Source organism: Eurosta solidaginis, chromosome 5 (genome assembly GCF_040869045.1).
Source record: "Eurosta solidaginis isolate ZX-2024a chromosome 5, ASM4086904v1, whole genome shotgun sequence".
NCBI classification, from domain to species: domain Eukaryota; kingdom Metazoa; phylum Arthropoda; class Insecta; order Diptera; family Tephritidae; genus Eurosta; species Eurosta solidaginis.
Genome location: NC_090323.1, coordinates 257,347,042 through 257,368,855, shown reverse-complemented (window position 1 = coordinate 257,368,855; position 21,814 = coordinate 257,347,042). Strand labels below are relative to the sequence as shown.

Sequence of the window (21,814 nt, the reverse complement as noted above, 5' to 3'; positions counted from 1 at the left end):
TACTTTCTAATATTTTGATATCACGCGTAAACTAATCAACCGATTTCAAAAATTTTTATACCGTTAGAAAGGTATTAAAATCACCTTTGAAAACATATACTGTCAAGATTCTATATTACACTGAAAGAAAAAAAATTTTTTAATTTTTTTCTAAATTTTTTTTTTCAAACTGGGAAAACACTTCAAAGACCAAGCGATTAAAAAAAAAATTTTTTTTAGAAAGGTAGATTTAATATATATAACATATCTGAAAACTAGAAGGGTGTTTTTTTTTCTTGTTTTTTTTTAATTTATTTAAGTAAATGCATCTCTTGGTTACTTTCTGATATTTTGATATCACGCGTAAACTAATCAACCGATTTCAAAAATTTTTATACCGTTAGAAAGGTATTAAAATCACCTTTTGAAAAAATACACTGTAAAAAAATTTTATTCCAGTGGGGTGCACCCCAGCTAACACCAAAACAACGGCTCGAATACTTCACGTACAAGGAAAAGGTCGGCGGCTCAATGTACTTGAGAACATGGCGATATACAAGTTAAAAACATTTGACGGCAGGATTATAAACGAACAAACCAACACTATCTCTGACGAAATATTTGAACCGTTAAAACTAGTTTACAAAAAATAGCACAAGCCAGAAGGTACAGCAACCTAACACGTAACAATGAACAAGCAAAAACGAAAAATTTACCAAACGGCAAAAATCACCGATTTCTACCTACCTCAACCTACCGCTTAGCTAACAAGCGGTATGTCTAGATACCTACAAAAACAACCCTTGGAAAAGGTAACAATTCGGACGTATCAATACCGCGTTACCTACCACGGACACATAGATTGACATTACCTGCCACAGCATCCATGGACTATAAAAAACAACACAACGGATAGACACAGACCAGAACGAAACTAGGCATTGATATGGAATCAACTAATAAATACAGATGTATGCAGCTATCAAGAAAATGTTCCTCTCAACTTCGAAACATTAGCTTAAACGAAGCAGCGCTGATATCTGAGCATTTTCCAGCAGTCTCCGACATTCATCTTTGCCGTATTTGCGAAAGTTGTCGCTTTAAACTTAAGGATGCTATCAAGATTGCTGATAATCAGCGTTCTACTGAAACGGAAAGTGAAGAGGCACAAGAAATCTTGACTATCGGTGAATTGTATCAACAATATAAGGAAGTTCCAACATGCAGCAGCTATACTAAATCACTCGAACGCAACGAACTCGTCGACAATGTAAATAAGCATGTTATTCCTCATCTTGGAAGCCATCCATCGCCAATGAAGCGAAAATATTTAGAAAGGGATTCATACTGAAAAAAAAAACAGCAAATTGCGTAAAGTATTTCGGATTCACTTGGAGGTGGTTCACTGTCAACTTTATCAGAAGACCTAAAGATGATCAAAGCTTACTACGAACAAATTTTGGAGAACATGAAATATCAAATCGAAAACTGCTCAAATAATTTGGATAAGCAAAAAAATTATCTTTATTACCAAACACCATGACATCTAAGGAAATTAAAGACATTTTTGGGCATGATTTATGATAAAAATTAGCGAAGATATACAAAAAAATAAAACAAAGTTTTCGGACGTCAAACGCTCTAGCATGGACAGGCGTAGTTTACCTGAACAAACTAGTAAGTAAGCAAATATTCCGAAAGTCAGCAGTATGAGCTGCGCAAAGTTGTATATTAAATCTAAATAAATAAAAATAAAAAATTTACTTTATCAAGTGTATGTCTATTTATTGTGCGTGTCTGAAAAATTTGATAATACGATTCTTGTTCGAATCTATTAGAATACTTAGTCATAGTATCTGTATCTGTATAACTTCCAAAGTATAGCTAGGTACCATTTTTGTCACACAATAATAGCAAAATAAAAAAAAGTTAACAAGAGATGGTTTTACTTATAAATTTTTTTAAAAGAAAAAAAAAACACCATTCTAGTTTTTATATTAAATCGCCCTTTCTAAAAAATTTTTTTTAAATCGCTTGGTCTTTGCAGTGTTTTCCCAGTTTGAAAAAAAAATGTAGAAAAAAATTAAAAAAAAATTTTTTTTCAGTGTAATATAGAATCTTTACAGTATATGTTTTCAAAGGTGATTTTAATACCTTCTAACGGTATAAAAATTTTTGAAATCGGTTGATTAGTTTACGCGTGATATCAAAATATCAGAAAGTAACCAAGAGATGCATTTACTTAAAAAAATTAAAAAAAAAAGCAAAAAAACCCCATTTTAGTTTTCAGATATGTTATATATATTAAATAGACCTTTATAAATAAAATTTTATTTTTCAAAATCGCTTGATCTTTGAAGTGTTTTTTCAGTTTTAAATTTTATTTAAAAACAAATTTTTTTTTAGTGTACTAAAAATTTTTACAGTGTATTTTTTGAAAGCTTATTTCAATACCTTTCTAATGGTATGAAGATCTTTGAAATCGGTAAAGCCATTCCGTAGTAATCACACTTTAAAAGTACCTATTATCGTCATTTTTCTAATATTTTCGGATATTTCGATACCTTGCCACGCCCACAATTTTTCGAAAATGCAATTTCTAAAAATGAGGTTATGTTTGGGTGGGTAAGATGTAACCCCATGCAAAATTTCATCAAATTCTGAGGGGGTCGGGTTCAAAATGTACGTTTTTTTCAGCCTTTGATATGAAATTCATCATATATAAAGTTTCTGCATGCTCTTTTAAGGCAGATTTACATAAGCACTATGGTCGAGTTGCTTCGCTTTGTCTGCCTCAGAAGATAATAACGAAACGCTTTGCCGCTTTGAACCTTCCAAACCGTGTATGTAAATCTGTCTTAAGGCCTGACATACATAAACACTTTTGACGCTTTTTTCGCGCCCCAGCGGGGGGCTTGGAATATACCCGCGGTAAGTATGCCTGTCGAAAGAGGCGACTAAAATACCAAATTGATTCAAGCAGTTATGTAGCGTAACCGTCACACAGGGTTGCCAGCGCAATATATAGCTTCTCCTACCCAATTGTCAACCTCAACTATCCGTGGCAAATCCTGTTTCATTAACAGGCTCTGGCGACCCCGAAAAAGGTATCATGTGGTCATATCAAATCGTTCCCGAGATAGTCGGGCTGGTACCTTTATGGTGCTTGTTACCGGAACGTACCGGATCTGCATCCGGCAAAGGCAACACTGCCGTAGGCCTTCGGGGAGTATGCTTATCGCTACACACACTTTTTTCGCTTTAACACTAAAGCACTCCATATGATTACAGTAGAACGCCTTGCCACTATCTCCCGAAAAATCTTGGATCAGGGATCGACCTATTTTAAAAACTTGGTATTTATAGTAAGAGAAGGTAGCGTGGTAGAAGAAGTGGTGGTCGGAAGGAGATAGGGACGCGGAGAGGGACAAGTTAGGCAGAAGGAGGAACTAAATGGAAGGGAGTAGGGAAAGAGAGACAAAGACGGCGAGGGAGAGGAAGGTGTGACGAAAACAGAGAGTGAAGGGGAAAAGAGAAGGTAAGGATAGATTTATAAGATAGAAGGTGGAGGATCAAGTAGGCGAAAAAGAAGTGTGAGAAAGGAGAGAGAGAGAGCAATGTGCAATACACAAATATAAAACAATTAGTTGAGACCACTCCCCATCCCCTTTCCACCACACCTTCCTTTTCCTAGGGCATGAAGTTGTTAATGCTCACACAGGTGATAGCTTTAGGCACACAATAGTCTGTCTTACTGGGAATTATCATACTGCATATCTCTGGATGTAGTAATGGTAGGATAATGAAAATTGGTAAGGAGCTATATGAGGTTAATTCCTAACACCTCCAGTAAACTGCGGAATTGGGGGAAGGGGGCGTGGCACCTTCCCCAAAAATGGGATTTTTCAGAACTATGGCTGCCGTACAAACTTAGGTGATTATAACAGCTAAAGTTTAACTACAGAGTTGTTTGGCTGTTTTTCCTTTTGCATGTTTAGTAATCTTCCGCCGTTAAAATTTTTTGTTAACTTCAGTCTAGCCACATCTTCTATCTATATATATATAAAGTTAAAACTATGAATGTTTGTATGTAGGTATAAATCGCGTTGCGTCCTAAATGGAGCGGCCGATCACAACTAAATTTGAATCACCCGCTTGAAACCTTCCTAAGATGGTAATATGCTAAATATAACTTCAATATATAAAAAGGGGGTGGCACCTACCATAAAACTGGAATGTTTGATAACTCTGGAAGTATTAATGCAAGAACATAGAAATCCAGTAAAGAGTTAAATTGGATCAATCCCTAACACCATTAAGAAAATAAGGGGTGCGTAAGAAGGGGCGTGGCACCTCCCATACAAATGGAATAAGGAAAATAAGTTAGGAGCTATATGACGTTAAGTCCTAACATCACCAGTAATATAGGAATTGAAAAAAACAAGACAAATGCGACTGTCAGAACTATGGCTGCCTTAAAAACTTAGGTTATTTCAACAAGTAAAGATTGATTGCAGAGTTAGATTTGGCTGTTATTCCTTTAGTATTCTTTAGGGTTGGTATTTTTGGATACGCCTGGAGGAACGGGAAAAAACATTTCTGTTTAATTTGATATTAATTGATGTAAGAGCAAAAACAGAAATCACTGTGGCAGTTGCTTTCTCAGGTACCGCGGATACCCTTTGTATTTAAATGACCACTGTCTGCAAACATCTGATACACCGATATGCAACATAAGCAAAGGGTCAAGCCAAAGTGAGGGTGTGCGATGTGTGCACCATGACTCATAAACAGTCGCTGCAAGTTTTAGACCAAACCCTTAAGAATTTAAAGTGTAATGATCATCCCAAAGGTGGTGCTTTCCTGTTACTTGCTGGAACAGCTGCAGTGAATACATGCTTTTTCGTCTATAGACGGCTTTACGTACAAAAATGTACTCTCTTTAAAAATATGAAAGCGCATTTTGGCGGAAACACTTCAGCAGCAGCTTTTGCTACTAAACATCTTCCTGCAAGTTTTTGAGAAATTATGACATCACCAGAAGCTTTAATAGCTAATGTTTCTTCCAAATATTGAATCTATCTTTACAAACTATAAATGACTTTGAAAAAAGATGAGGATTTTAATATCACTAGAACCAAGACAACTTATCACTCTATTAATACAGTCGTGGAAGAGTCCCAAGCAGTGAGTTTATTAGCTCTTTTGAGCAATCAGAAATTTCTCCTCCTCGATTGATCCTTAAAAAAAGGCCCATAATATCATAATATTTATGCTTCGTTATTTCGATTCTCCACGCTTATGTAGTCGGAGAAGGCTTTTTATCACAAAAATTTTACGGATGTCATTGAAGCAATTCATTTTATCGGAAAATTTTCGAAAACAAAAAACTTTAAAACGTTTAAAAATTTGTCTTTTCAATTTTAAATGCCTCAAATTTCCTATCCCTATCAATGAAGCTCAAGGACGATTAGCTGCGAATCAAGGCATTGATGAGCGCAATACAAACCTTTATAGATTCAGAGCTTCTGCACCTCAATTGTCAACCTCACCTACGCAAGGGGAATCCTGTTACAAATATGATTATATCATACAACAACAGTCATTAGCTGTAGCAGAAGGCAATCTTACCAACTCATGTTTTACCCATGGCCAGTTACGCGTAGCCTGCATATTTTTATAGAAGATTGGGGTAAAAACCACGGGCATAAGGTAGTAATACATATTTCCAAGTTAATTAATTTTTGAATACTTCATTGTTTAGCTTAGCCGAGAGTTAAGGGCATCTATTCTAGAAAATTTGAACATGACACTCCAAAATAAAAAAAAAAAAAAAACTATTTGCTCATTAATACTAATTGTACTCCAAAGGCGTCAAAGATGTTGGTTTTTCTCCGAAGATTTGAGACAAGCAGTTTGTTTGAATTTCCAAATTATATTTAACTGTTTAATTTAATATTTGTTCCACTAATGAGTTTGCTTCAAGATCTAATGCATACATTTTTTTTTCAGTTGTACAAATATTCTTTGGGTGACGCTCGTTCAAGCATAAAATGTGCCTTTTAATATTGGACTCAGTTGAAAACGCGTATTTTGTTAGCTAAACAAACATTTGTTCGTGTTTGGTTTAGCAATATTTGTTAAATTATTCGCTCTTAATTGTTCTACGAATGTTTTCTGTTTCTTAAAACAAACTATATTGAAAATTATTGCTGCATACATTTTGATGCAGATTTTTTCTTTTCTTCAATTAGGCTCGCCGTTATAAGGATTTACGTCACATGTACCTCGAATTTGATAACAAAGCATTTCGAACTTAACAGAATGAATGCTAGCACTTGAAAGTAATTAGGGCCATACAAATAAATGGAAGGGTGACATAAGGTCTACGGCCATAACGTCAATTGACCTTATGACTACTTCAAATGGCACCAAACTCAATTGACCTTATGACTACACAAAGTCAATTGAAGTTATGGTCATATGAAATGGTCACAACGTCTTGAAATGGTCATGAAGTCAACTCTTTTTTTCCCAAGGGGCTATAAGGTCAACGATTTTTTTTGCTATATTTTTTTCTTTTGAATTAAAATTTTAATTTTTATTACAAATTTTCAGATACGTCGCTTCTTCTATATAAATGTATACATTTCGATCTGGCGCTATAGTGTCCTCTCTTTTTTAGATACCTTTTAGTTTATTCAAATATCGGACTTTCTACTTACTAGAATAAGAACAACTTATTTTAATGAAAGTTTGTGAAAATTTTCCCCTGCGGTGCTCCTTTTCCTAACGCTAATTTCATTACACTGCAAAATTGGATTAAAAGCTGGGCCAGAAGGGGCTCCTTTGAAATAAGAACATATTCAAATAAGCGTCTTAACGTCGTGGCGATGGCGAGTACCGAAGAAGATTTAATGATGAGCTGTACGAGCTATACGCAGACATCAACATAGTCCAGCGAATTAAAACGCAGCGGCTGCGCTGGCTAGGCCATGTTATGCGAATAAATGATGATGCTCCGGCCAAGACAGTGTTTCTATCGGAACCCGCCTATGGAAGCAGAGGTAGAGGGCGGCCCCCACTCCGTTGGAAGGGCCAGGTGGAAAACGATTTAAACTCCCTTGGTGTGACCAATGGGCGCCGGTTGGCGGACCGAAGGAGCGACTGGCGTGCTTTGTTGGACGGCCATAACCGTTTAGACGGTTAAGCGCCAATTAAGTAAGTAAGTCTTAACGTCGTTTATGGTCTTTTTCCCGAAATGTCGTTAAGACAATTAAAAAATTTAAAACACTCAATTGACATTATTACGATTTGAAGTGTTCATTATGCTTTTTGATCTTATGGCCATTTGAATTTGTCATAGCCAGCCACAATAATATTGACGTCGAATCAACACATGCACAGTCGACTCGTGAGTCAGACGCAGCGTGTATGGATCCTTGAAAAAAGAAAGTTAATGCAACCCTCTTTCTTTTTTACTAGGCGCCTTTTTCTGATTTTTTCTTAAAACTCCATTTTTTGGTTTTTTATTTATATGTACGCTTGTATGTACTTATTTTTTACTATGTTAATGCAAAGAGTGAGCTATATTTTTGGGTGCCTTCAACAACAATAACTGTTACCATGTTTTCATATGGATTGGAGTGATCCCGTTTGTTTGAGCAAGTCATATGGAGAGGCCAATTTTATCTCTAAACATTTTCTTTGAAAATTCACCACACTTTTGAAATTCAGCACATGTTTCAAAATTCACCACATTTTGAAGGAGTACAGACACTCACTGTAAGTTTTTTTGGGGTTGGATGGGGTTTTTTTGGTGATTATATCCCATTTTCTCGGCGGGGAGGTCTCGAAAGTGACGTTTTTAAGAAAATTTAATTCCAACACCTAGCAACTCAATAACACCTAGATTACTTTAAGTATAGAAGGCGTGGCTACTTTTCTAATTTGTATTGAAATTTTTATTAGATTCTTTCGCACACTCATCAATGACGCCATATCTGCGTTAGAAACCGGTAACTCCCCTATTTAATCAAGTTATGCACGAATTTTTTTGGCTAGCGAAATGACAAGAAATTTCAACACGATAAGTACCCACCCAAGGTTAATTTTAACGCATGAACGTATGCTCATGTACCTACCTACTTGAACTCACATGACAATCAATGACATTTGCAATTGATAAACAAATTTTAGAAGAAATATTGTCAACTTTTTCTTATATGTTTTTTGTTATATTTGTTGTCTCATGTAAAAAGAATCTGTGTTTTTATTTTTGATTAAAGTAGATCCTTCAAAACTATAATCAAGGAGTATTTGACTGAAAAGTTCTTCGGAATATTTATGGTCCTCTCCGTGCTTAAATGGAGGCGGTGGTTGTTGAAGGAGGTTGAACGATGATCAATATGAAATCATGAGCATAATGCACTGAATAGAAATCAAACAAAAACCGAAAGTCCGCGCTTACTGTGTCACGTTATGAGCACCGACTACGGAAATATTCTGGTCGGAAATATTTACACCTCTAATACTTGGCTACTTTCAGTAACATAACAAGTATTCACACCTTTAGTCAATATCGCCATTTGCGCCCTCAAAGAAAACACGATTAGCGATATTGCATAAGCGCGTGGACTTCTCAAACGATTTACCATTACCTATCTACAAGTACGCTGATTCGACAAATTATGATAACACCGGTTGTCAGCAATTTCTTGTATGACATAGGGCGTCTCCGCGCAGGCTTTCGTGGTGTGGTTTTGCGTTCTCTGCCTACCACACTAAAAGTCCCGGCTCTAAGTGCGGGGCAAAAGCAATATCGGAAACTTAGAAAAAGATTGTTTCAATTAGAATAATGCTTTCATAAGCGGGGTCGCCACTCGGTAGTGGTTTGGCAAACACTACGAGTATATTTGTGTCATGAAAAGCAAATTGGATGAGAAATTCGGCCTAAATCTCCTAACCAACTTCTCAACTATTTAGAATGACCATCAAATGATTCGCCGTGTTTTCGGTCATTCTTGGCATCAGCTAAAAGTTCACTGATTTACCAGAAACTTTGGCAGCGATCTCCGACTTCACCTTTACCAAACCGCTTTCCTTTTTACCCTCATTTCGTTCAACCAGTTACAGCTCTTCGCCATGGTGTGTGTATAATAATAACACCAACAAATTAAAGTATGTTCACTACTGAACTTCTAATCGTTTTTATCTAAATGGGTCTTTCCTCAAACAGCGACAAAATCCCACTCACAAACACTAACCTTACAAAATTGTGTCTAACTTTGAAATCAGGCTCTGAAATATGTTCCAAGTTTTCATTCGCTAACTCCCGCGAAAGCTACTTGAGCCGTCTAAGCGACACCAGCCTGCACGACACATTTAAGAAACTCACAGAAACCCTTATTGATAGCTGATGTGAACCTATGAACTATATAGATTGCTATGTCGCGTTCTTTTCAGGGAACGGCAGATTCCACATTTCATATAAACTTCTAATAATATCGATATATGTGCACCTAGCGGATTTTTTTACATTGCGATGCTGTTTTAAATTGGTCAGAATATTGGTGCGTTTCAATCAAATTTTTTTTAATTATGTACTATATAACTTTTAAAAATACATACCTCATTCATATATTCCGGTGCCTGATCACCTAATAACAAGATATAGTCCGCAGATTTCCGGCTCGCTATGCACTGATACTGTAGACCAAGTATTGACATTTGTTGCACTAACTGATGCATAGATTCGTGGATATTTTGATAAATCTCAGGGATTTTGTCACAACGTTCTCTGTAATAAAAGAAAACAGAAAATTTGTATATTACAAAATTAAAAAAAAAAAATCTATGAAAATCCTAAAATTTTCGAAATTGGGTTCGAAAAAAATATTCAGTCAAATTTTAAACAGATAACCTTCCTTAACCGTTTATATACTTACTCATCTGTATAACCGTTTATGTGCAATATACGCATTTGTTTGATAATTGTGGTTTTTCCAGATTCTGCAGTACCTAAGAGCAAAATTTTCACAGCCGCACGAAAAGATTTACGCAATTCGATGAATTGTTGTTCCACATCTTGGGGCGTTGTATGGAATTCATCAGGGGCGTGAGGTTTCGTATTACGTAAACAACGTAGAAGTCTGAAATGAAATACAAAAGAAGAAGTAGAAAAAGGAGCATACACAATTTTACAATGTGTAAAAAATTGGCAGCAAAATTTACGACAAGTTTTTATGTTATATAAATTTGTTCTTTGCCGGCTTTAGGTCAAATTTTTTTAATAAAAACACGTAAGTATTTTTCTTGTTTACCAATATATTGCGGTTACTCAACGGTAGCCGCCTACAGGGCGACTGTTGAAAACATTAGACAATGAATCAACTAATTAACAAATAATAATAAATATTCTTAAAATACGTTTATTTACACGTCTGCACCGTGTGGCGTGGAGTTCTGTACTGTCTCTTTGTCAGTAAATGTTTGTACAAGTGAGCGCCATTTACTGTGCTCGTTTTGTAGTTTAGTCTGATGTTAGTTGGTGTGTTTATAATGTGTAGTAATTCAAGAGTCAATCTCTTCGTATGTTGTTCTTCCTGTGCAAGAATTTCGGCTGCGCTGAAGTTCGACCAGTGGCCACTAGATGCACTGTGGCCCATGAGTGCAGTTTTTTGATTTGAAACATAATTATTCTGTTCATAATCCAAATTGTATTGGGAAATTCTAGTTTTCAGTTTGGATTTTGTTGTTCTTTCATAACATTATATGATTCGTCGCTACTACCTTTACACGGAATTCTATACACCGCGTTACTTCTTTTTGCTGTGGGTATTTTCGATTATGTTTTATTAAATAAGTTTTTCAGAGTGTTTGCAGGTTTGTGTGCTATTTTTATTGTATTTGTCGTAGCAGTCAGATTTTGTAAGATGCTCTGATAAATTAGGAACATATGCTACTGACTGAAAATCCTAGGAATTTTTGGATTTTTGTTTCCAGTTTTTATGTTATATTTTATGCGTCTTATTCAATTTTAGAAAGCACTTTAATGAATTTTGTAATAATAACAATATTAATCAATTTCGAAAACCTTTTTGAAAATTCTAAAATTATTTGATTGTTTTTGTATATATTTCGTTAAGCAATACGTAAAATTTCGAAAATTCGAAAAGTTTTTGATAGACTTTATAAAAGTAAATTCCGTTATTTGTTTATTACTTTATTTCCGTTAATTTTACAGAATATTGAAATGTTTAGCCCGATTTCGATAGCCATTCTTAAAACATTTTCGAAAACGTGTTGGAAAACAGTTTCGAACATCGAAAATGTTTTTGAAAATCTTTATAAACGTGGAATCAATTAAAGCAGCTTCTAGAATTTTAAAAGCTTGTTAAAGACTTATTGAGAACTTACTCGTTGTATTTGTATATTTTTTATTAATTTAAAAAAAAACTTTTATTAATTGCATTGAGGGTTCATTTCAAAATCATTCTCGAAAAGTTTTTGAAAATCTTCATTAACGTCAAGGTAGGTTTTTTTATTAATTTGTATGTATATTTAAGAAAAAAGTAAAAAATTTTGTACGTAATAAAATTTCGAAAACATGTTCGAAAATTTTTTAAAATGCGAACAGTTTTTGATAGTCTTTATGAAAGTTATTTAATAGCTAAGAAAATGATAAAAATTAAGTAAATAAATTCCGAAAACATTTACGATAAATCCAAACTCCAAAAGTTTTATGAAAATCTTCATGAAAGTACGCTTTTAGTACAAGTTTCAAAAATATATAATAATATATATTTTATATTCAAGTAAATCTAAAAATATTACGAAAAATTTAAAAATTGAAAGTGGAACCATTTCGGAAACTTTTTCGAAAATTTAAAAAGTTTTTGAAAAGCTTCCTACAAGCCTTAAAAATGTTTTTTTTTTTATAATTTTTCTTTAAAAACTACTGTGGTACAATCAAAAAGTACTTTTGGTTTTTTAATTTAAAAGTCGGACCTCAAGCCAGCCAAGCTACAAGATTTAAAAACTACCTAAAACAATTTCGCAAACGTTTTAAAAATATTTGGAAAGTTCAGTTTTTACAGTCTTTCTGAAAGTCAATTGTGTAATTTTTGTTTTGGTATAGGATATATTTGTATATTTGCATGAGTTGTGTGGTGAAATTTTTTTATTATTTTAGCAAAATTCAAAAAAGTTCAGAAAATTTTCATGAAAATAAAATTTACTTCAATAAAGTACTTACTTTGGTTACGTACAAAACAGCTTCCGAACATGCTTAGTACATATTTAGAAATCTTCATGAGAAATGTGAGTATGTTGGAAGTTTTTTAAGATTTTATTATAACCATTTTTTAAGTTTTAATTACTTTACCTTAATTTAATAAGAAAGGACAATAACATACAAAGCGTATTAATAGTTGCCTTCAATTATAATATACACAAGTGTATTAGGTATGTGCACTCTGTATATATGTTTATCTTAATATGTGTAAATTTTTTGGTAATTAAAATAAACACAAACAGCGCCACGCTTCACATAAATTCTAATATTTACATACCTAAGTTCAAATTTAAATAGTGACAAAATCTAATTTCAAATACAAATATTTGTTTGGCTTAAGAGATAAGATAAAAGTCATCAGTATCAAGAATGGCGATAAAAGAAGACGACAAAAAAATACTAATATATTTAACTTAATTGAACTAGCAGGCAAAAGATTAATTACCCAGATAACTAATGATTGTGTGAATCGCAACTTAATTATCAGGGGAACCTTCTGGTATTTTGTAGTTTACACCGAAATTCGAGGCAAAATGAGTGAAGGCAATATTTTCACGACTGACAAAATTTTTAAGGTAAACTAATTAAAATATAACATTATTGATTAATAGCTATGTTTTAAAGTACAAATTATTATCTCTGATTGCTTAAGACTTTAGTCATTTAACTTGTCGAACTACTCGAAGAAATGACGCGCGAACTAAATATTTAACTAATTTTTCGAGATAGTGGGCTCGAAGACGAGTCTTAACATCGATTTTTCGTGATTACTGTTGTTATGATAATTTCTTGTAATTTTTATATCCAGCTGTACTTGTACACAGGGTATTATAACTTTGATTGGATAACGGTTGGTTGTACAGGTAAAAAGGAATCGAGATAGAAAGAAACTTCCATATATCAAAATCATCAGTATCAAAAAAAAAAAAAATTTGATTCAGTCATGTCCGTCCGTCCGTACGTCTGTCCGTCCGTCCGTTTGCCTGTTAACACGATAACTTGAGTAAATTTTGATATATCTTCACCAAATTTGGTACACGAGCCTAATACTATGTTCAAACAGAAAAATAAATTGAGGCAATTTCAATTTAAATTGAGTGGTGTTCATACAACTCAATTTAGCTTGCACAATAGTAATTTGATAGCCGGTTGGCTCATTTCTACAGCAACAACATACCTTTGTTCAGAATGGCAAAATGTGCGTGTTGGAATTAGGCGAATGGAATGGAATGGAAAACATAAAACTTTGAAATTTTTGTGTGTTGCAAGAAAATGTATTCAATGTTTTGGTTTCATTGAGTTTGCCATCCTCTTTTGACAATTCCTACTCCAGTGAAATGCAAAAATTAATATCAGCTGATGAGATGAGCCAACCATATAGTTGAGCCATGCGCAATTGACGTTTAAATCTACTAAATAAACACATTTTACAAGGTTGTATTTGCAGTTTGAAACAATTTATTACGCAATTTTTTTTTAAATTGGCAATTTGTTATTACAATTTATTATATGATAAATTGCGTAATAAATTGCCCAAATGGTATAAATTGCCAATTTGGTGTGTGTTTGTACCTAGTATAACTGGACCCAGAATAGATTGGTATTGAAAATGAGCAAAATCGGATGATAGCCACGCTCACTTTTTATATATGGAAAACACAAAAAACCTGAATATTTAGTAAATAACACACCAATAATGTTAAAATTTGACGCGTGGACGGATATTGAGACTCTTGATAAAAATTTGAAAAAATTAGTTAAAATGGGCGTGGCACCGTGCACTTGTGATAAAATCAATTTTACAAATATTATTATCTAATCATAAATCAAAAATCGTTCAACCTATCGTAACAAAATTCGGCAGAGATGTTGCCTTTACTGTAAAGAATGCTTTGAAGAAATATTAGCGAAGTCGGTTAAGGACCACGCCCACTTTTATATAAAAGATTTTTAAAAAGGTCGTGGACGAATAAAATAAGCTATATATTTGCAAAGAACAGCCTTATATCAATGGTATTTCATTTGCCAAGTGGATTTATAACAATAAATAGGAAAAACTTCAAATTAAAAAAATGGGCGTGGCACCGCCCCGTTTATGACTAAGCAATTTTCTATGTTTCGGGAGCCATAACTCGAAGAAAAATTAGTTCATAATAGAACCATATGCATATGTATTATTGCCTTGTAACACTATTAAGCACACAAAACAAACAACTACAGCATTTCAAGTGTACAGCTGGGTATGTCATGTTCGGTTTCACCCGAACTTAGACTCCCTTACTTGTTTTATTTCTTTTTCTTATTTTTAATCAATTTTCTTTTCTTTTTTTTTATTCTTTTTCCATTATTTATTTTTTCTTCATTTTCATTTGATGCACTAATCAAATGAAATTTCAATTAAGAGAAATCTTTAAGCAATTCACGAAGTCTCATGCTCGTCCCATGTGCTATATTTTAAACAAATTTTATTATGTTGGAAACAAATGAAACAACTTTAGACCTTACAATGAGTATGAGACTTTTGTGAATTGAAATAGTCCAGTTACGGTTGTGGTTACGGTTTCATTTATTACTTTTTAATCGAAGACAAGGGAAGCGCTTTTTCTTTTTAAACTTGTAATAACTTGAAATCTGTTTTTTATAAATTAGCCAATCCTATATTTGCTAGACCCTTATCGAAACTCCCTCATTTTAACCCAGCAAGTGTCCGCGGAATATCATTTTTTCAGCAAATACTTATATACAACAAAACATTATACTTTTCCCTCTGTGTTTTAATATTTATCAAGTAATCAATTTAAATATATCAAAAAATGGCATCACATTTATAACTTAGCTTGAGTTAAATTTAAGCAGTAAATTTTTAAATCAATCATTCACAACACACATCTATATAAACAACAAACTAACAAAACGCAAGGCACAATATACCTCCGAAGAAATTAAGCCAAGCACCTCTTCCAATTTGCGCCGTGCTCCTTTTAGATTTTCTTGCAACTTGGCGTGACGGAACTTACATGTTTAACGTCGACTCCGAACGGCATCTGCAAGGCTGAGAAGCTTTTCATGGCAGAAATACACGCGGAGTGTTTTCAAATCACTGCCGAGGGGCAACCCCGCTTAGAAAACCTTTCTTCTGATTGAAAAAACTTGTTTCTAAATATGTGATGTTACTTTGTCCGGGAATTGAACCTAGGATTTTTGGTGTGGTAGGCATGCTACCACCACACATTTCTATGTAGTTTATTCATAAAAGGACTTGTACAAATCTTGTTTTGAGGATTATTCCGTGACTAATTTGATGAGCTAAAAGGTATTCCATTTTATAAACAATAAAGCAGTCCAATAAATTTGAAGTTATCAAAGTAGTTCTGCCAAATGCGCCAAACAAATATTACATAACCTGTGGGTTTTCACATTTAAAACTGATCGTGTAGCTCTTAAGATCCTATGAAAAAAGTTCTAATTTTTCCAAAAGTCGAAAAGTTAAAAAAAAAAATCTGACTATTTTTGAGCAGCCTTATATTGCTGAAAAAAAATACCAAAAGTTTCTCAAAATTACGACAAGAATTCAAATTTGGCGAAAACTAGAAATGTTAAACACGTAAGTTTAAAAGCATGGGGGATTTCATGTCCTGCAAAGTGGTGCAATGGAAAAGTTTTCAAATGTGTTCATTTAATAATTTGGGAAAAAATTTAAACAACGTGACATCAGGACGGAAAAATGTGTTCAATTATATGACATCGTTGCACAAAGCAAGAATTCTTCCTGGTCTGAGTAACTTTTCAAGGAGAAATCAAAGCTTTGCGGAATTGCGGCAAAAGTTCACATTTTCTCTCAAACGTTTAAAAATAACTTAAACAAAACACGCTGAATAGCTTTTTAATTGGTCTAGAATTCTTCAAAAGCAAAAAAAAAGTCTTGCAATTTTTTTTTATATAAAATTTATATATAAAAAGTCTTGCAAAACTACATATATTTAAATTTTCTTAAATTTAAAAAAGTTAAAAAAATTAGCAAAAGCTGATGGAGTAACCTTGCAATAATTCTAGTTCTTGAGCCAAATATTCAAATTTTTCCAAAAAACCAAAAATTACAAAACATTAACAAAAAATTGTGAAGAACTTTTCAACAGCTGAAAATGTTCGCAAAGTCGAAAAATTAAAAAACCTATTCTGAAAATCTCTTCAAAAGTTCTAAAGCCCCTGAAGAGAATCAAATATTTTGCGGAATTATACCGAGTATTCATTTTTTTCCTAAAAGTTCAAAACAGTTTTAGGTAAAAAGAAATTTAAAAAAAACTCCTAATTTTTCAAACTAAACAAATTTTTAAGAAACTGCTCTGAGTAAGTTACGCTCTCAATAGCTCTAAAACATTTAAAATGGAAAAAAAGCTCTGCAAAATTACGCCAAATATTTAAGTTTTTCCCAAAGTCGAAAAATAAAAAAACATCTCAGTTACTTTTTATACTCAGCTGAGCAGAGCTTACAGAGTATATTAATTTTGTTCGCGTAACGGTACCTCGTAACGGCATAAACTAATCGAGATAGATATAGACTTCTATATATCAAAATGATCTGGGCGAAAAATGAAATTCATTTAGCCGTGTCTGTTCGTCCGTCTGTCCGTAAGCCCGATGACTTGAGTAAATTTTGAGGTATCTTGATGAAATTTGGTATGTAAGTTCCTGGGCACTCAGATCGCTTTTTAAAATGAACGAAAGCCCACTTTTTCGATATCGAAAATTTCGAAAAACCGAAAAAGTTCGATAATTCATTACCAAAGACGGTTGAAGCGATGAAACTTGGTAGGTGGGTTGGCCTTATGACGCAGAATAGAAAATTTTTTAAATTTTGAACAATGGGCGTGGCACCGCCCCCTTTTAAAGGAAGGTAATTTAAAAGTTTGGCCAGCTGTAATTTGGCAGCTGAGTATGTAATGTTCGGCTACACCCAAACTTAGCCTTCGTTACTTACTTCGTTAATTGTTCAAATTTTCTGAAAAGTAGAAAAAAGTGTTGCAGAACTATGCCTAAAAATTACAATTCACCAAAGGTCAAAAATGTAAGAAAAAAATGGTGAGAAATAAATTTCCAAAACGACAGTATTTTTTCCAAAAAGTCGTATGTTGGCGTACACAAATTTGCATTTTTGACATTAACAGCTGGAGCTTTTTATTCGTTTTCAAGTACTTTAAAACTATGAGAAAAGTGGAAATGAGAAAGGTTATTTGCCAGAAGTCATTGCTGGCAGAAATTGGCGCTTACGTTTTTCGCGATTACCCTTCAACAGTTTGTATGTAAAATAATACAAAGGCTAATACGAAGTCATAGCAATTAGCTCTTAATAGCTGTTAACGCCCAAATATCGTTTTAAATGAAAGAAACGCCTACAATGTTTTCACCCTTACACACACATATAAGCATAAACACATGTAGACTTTAGCTATCTCAATTATATACAATTAGCACCAATGATAAGGGAATATAATTTTCTTTCAACAGCACGCCATTGTAGATAAGAGAACTTCCTATGGGTACATGCACACATACACACAGAATACACGTAGATATGTATATGTAAATATGTAATCATTTTCTTTTTGATAAACAAAATATCAGTAATACCTACATAAATATATAAGGAAAATCACTTTTTTATTGACTCTATCAATGGGTAGTTAATTTTAAATCCCACATTAGTGCACTGATCGATTTTATGTTAAAATTGTTTATGACATTTTTTTCTTTTATTTACAAATCTGGCTGTAATGTGTATTACGATGTTTTTGATTTCGTAGAAATAAGAGTAAAGAGGCATATATTTTGGTTTAACTGCTTTATTGAAGAATTTTTCTTGGATATTTTGCTTGGATAGAGTAAAGTAGTATTAGAGGTCAACCATTTCTGTTATGTGGCGTGGAAATCAAGAAAAATACTAATTATATAGAAAACAGACACGAATGTAGTAGAGACCCATTTTAGTAGAACGAACATTTTTCTCTTGAAAAACAAGCACACTTGGAATGAAAAAGAAGCACATCTTGCGTCAAGAAGAACCTTAATTCAGGAACACCCTAGCTTGATGGGTGGAGGAAATACATTTGGGCTGCAAGAAACACGCTGCAGGTTTATCTTTGGAGGAAATACATTTCCTGTGTTGAAGAAAAACAGTTCATGTGTGCAGATAAAATACACTTCGAACTTTGAAGAGATATCTATTTAAGCGGTATATGTGTGTATAAGAAACACATCTCTTTCGTGGAAGAAACACACTTTAGGCGCATCATTTGTTTAGACGAAATATCAAAGCATACTAATTTAATTTGAACTAAATTTGATTAAGTACGCTAACTGGTTTTGGAAAGCCACTTAGATTTTCCAATTAAGTTTAAATTTTGACATACCTACACTCTGTAAACATATGACCCCCTCCCGCCCCTACTTATCCATCATCCGACCCCTCTCTCTGAGTTCAGTCAGTTTGGCAATGAAAATTTTAAGAAACTTGAAATCAAAAGATTGAAATTAATGCTAGAAGATTAAACTTAATATTCAGATTGGTTATTCAACGCTAAAGTCCAATCATAAAAGCGTAAATAGACTTAGTCACTCAAAATAATAAATTAATTCTGGCCGATCACAAGCCAATTCGATAAAATCAAATAAATCCAACCGACAAATATTTACAATTTTAATTGAGTTATAAGTTGATAGCTACGATACTGTTAATTGAATTTATGTAAATTTGTATGTGTGTTTGTTTAAATTACCAGCAGTTAAATTTGATAAACAAGTTTCGTTGGTCCGCAGATACTCGGTTTTTGTTGTACTTGCTGATAAAGTTTAAATTTTATAAACTTTAAATATGATTGGCTATTATTTTCAACATAAAATCTAAAAATTAGCTGGCATAGGTTAAAAAATAGAATAAATTACAAAGCCAAAAATCCTGAAATTAATCTCCTCAATCAAATACAAAACCAGTAAAATTTTTTAGTCATGAATAAGAGAATTTCAATTTTTTTATCAAATAGTCTTTTTTTATTTTTTTGGCATAACACATGAATTTCTTGAACATTACTAACATATCTTCATTATGTGATTTTAAATTGAATAAAATAATCTTAAATTCTTTATTCTTGCCAACCTACTAAAAATTTCGAATTTTATATTATTTAAGTCAATAATCAAAAATCAAAACCAACTAAAGCTAAAAAATCGTCAATCAACTACAAAACCAAAGAAATTTGCATTATTTTAATTATTAAGAAAATGTTTTTTTTTGTAATCAGGAACTTTCTTTTCTAAACGGAAACAAATTTTTTTATAACCAAAACAACAAAAACTTAAAAATCCGATTTAAATCTATCCAATCAAATAAAATACTAATAAATCTGACTTTAATCTACTCCTACTAAAAATTTTTAATTTTATTTTTAAGTCATATATAAAATAATCTGAATATTTTCCCTATCAAATAATTTGACTTTATTTAATAATTTTGGAAAAATTTAAACAACGTGACATCAGGACGGACAAGGCGACAGCTGTTTCGATTATACCTTGTAAATCTCTTCAAAGAAGCCTTTTCTCCCTGGAATGGGATTCGAACCTGTACTCATACGATAGTTGAAATGATTACAAACGCATTCAGCTACGTCATGCCTTAGTTGTTGTAATTTGACTTTGATTTTAAGACATTTGACCGCGGTTTCGAACCAAGCTCAAGGCCTAACAATAATTAGTCTTTCCAATCGAATGCAAAAGTTAATAATCCAACTTTTATCTCTTCAATCAAATGCGATATTACAAAATCTTATTTTTATCTTTTCAATTAAATGCAACATTAAATAGTCTGACTTTAATCTTCCCAATCAAATAAAAGACTAAACAATCTGTTCTCAAGCTCTTCAATCAAAACGAAACTAAAATATTTCAATTTAATTTTAAGTCCTGAATAAACGAAGCTTAAAAGTTTTCTTATCAAATAAGCTGACTTTTATTTTTAACGCAAAGGACTTAAATTTTGTTAATCTAAACAATACTAAAAAAACTCCGTCTATATTAAAAGTAATAAATAAAATAAATTGAAATTTACTTTTCTATTCAAATTACTTAAACTTAAAACTTTTGAGTTAAATTAAAATTTTACTGCTATTTTTCTGAACGAAAATCCACAAACTAAACTAAAAATCTTATTTTTACTCCGATTTTATTTCTCACTTACCTTAACTTCATTCTGGCCAACGTTGTTGTAGCTTTTGTGAAACGAAAATATTTCCAAAAGGAAATTTTGAAAAAGCACTGATAATCTTTAGTTATATAAATTTTTACACAAATTGCAAGTTTCCCTAGCAATTTTTTTTTTGTGCACTTTTTTGTCGCGTATTCGACTTTATATTCGGTTTTCTTTTGTTTGTTGTTTTCTCTTTTGATTGACTTTTTACGGCTTGTAGTTTTCCTTTTGATAATTTACCGCCGTCTTTTTCTTACATACAATTATTTACTTTTTTGAATTAAACTTTTTAGTTTCTTCAAAAATTCACTTAAACACATCAATTTTATTTGATCCAATAGCAAAACTCACTTCCGAAACTTGTTAACTTCTTTTTCTTTTTTGATTTGCTGCGTGTGCTAACGCTATAAAATTGCTCCTTCAACTGTTAGTCAATATTCATTGCTAAAATCTTTTAAACGAACTCAAAATACCGCAACAGTACAAATGTTATCTCTGAAATGATTATTGTATAGTGCTGTTGCTGGCGTCCTATCGATATCGTACAAATTGCTTGTACGGCCGTTTAATTTATGGTACACACAAGATAAGATTATCATTCGTTCGGAAAAGTAAACCAGCCAATGTTCGATTGCTCATCCGAGTGCGATTGCCGACTATTGTTCACCAGTGCGCCAGTGAGGTTGAAGAACGTTCCAAATATCAATAGCCGTGTTTTTTAACACGCGCGTATACGTTTCGTTTGCGCGTGTTAAAAAACGCCTATCTTCGCTTAGATAATGCTTAGGAGACCCATCTAGCGGCTGTGGTTAAACAACTAGCTACAGCAACAGGGTGTACCGAAAAGCGGAGACGCAACGCTCTGATGGCCATAGGGTATAACATATAGCTGAGTCAGTTGCGATGAATTGTGGACACACATAGAATACATAGAATTAGTGTAGAGGGTGAAACAAAGACACATATTTCAGTTACATCTGAGTATAATGCGTATTGAAATTTAGTAGGACACAATTTATGCTCAGCAATTTCAGAGGTGTATTTATAGTTTGTCGACTAGCAGTCAATATAAAGTTTAAGCGTAAACGGATATACGCGTGTTAAAAAACACGGTTAATATTCACTTTACCAAGTATTCGCTCCCCACTACCGCACACTTCGTAATTTACTTGCAGTTGAATGACGAGAGCTGTGCGAATAACATCTCGGGTAATAATCGTCAAATGAATGAGGCAGCGCGATCACACACATCACTAGGTCGTTTAGTGGAGTTGCCACCTTTTTAACATGACAACTTTATT

General features: G+C 33.1%; 1 protein-coding gene across 2 annotated transcripts in view; it reads right to left on the bottom strand.

Annotated features, from left to right (window-relative positions):
- Positions 1 to 21,188, bottom strand: part of Galphaf (G protein alpha subunit f) — a 32,478-nt gene extending 11,290 nt beyond the window's left edge. The window contains exons 1-3 of one of the 2 annotated variants that reach the window (XM_067790016.1): positions 20,505 to 21,188; positions 9,927 to 10,130; positions 9,610 to 9,778 (exon numbers count right to left, since the gene is read on the bottom strand). In XM_067790016.1, coding sequence (XP_067646117.1) covers positions 9,610 to 9,778; positions 9,927 to 10,130; positions 20,505 to 20,515 — 384 coding nt within the window. In that variant the 5' untranslated portion in view covers positions 20,516 to 21,188. Of the gene's footprint in view, positions 1 to 9,609; positions 9,779 to 9,926; positions 10,131 to 10,301; positions 10,447 to 20,504 lie in introns of those variants that run through there. The other variant, XM_067790017.1, reaches the window with a different exon arrangement.
- Between the last annotated feature and the right edge of the window lie 626 nt (positions 21,189 to 21,814).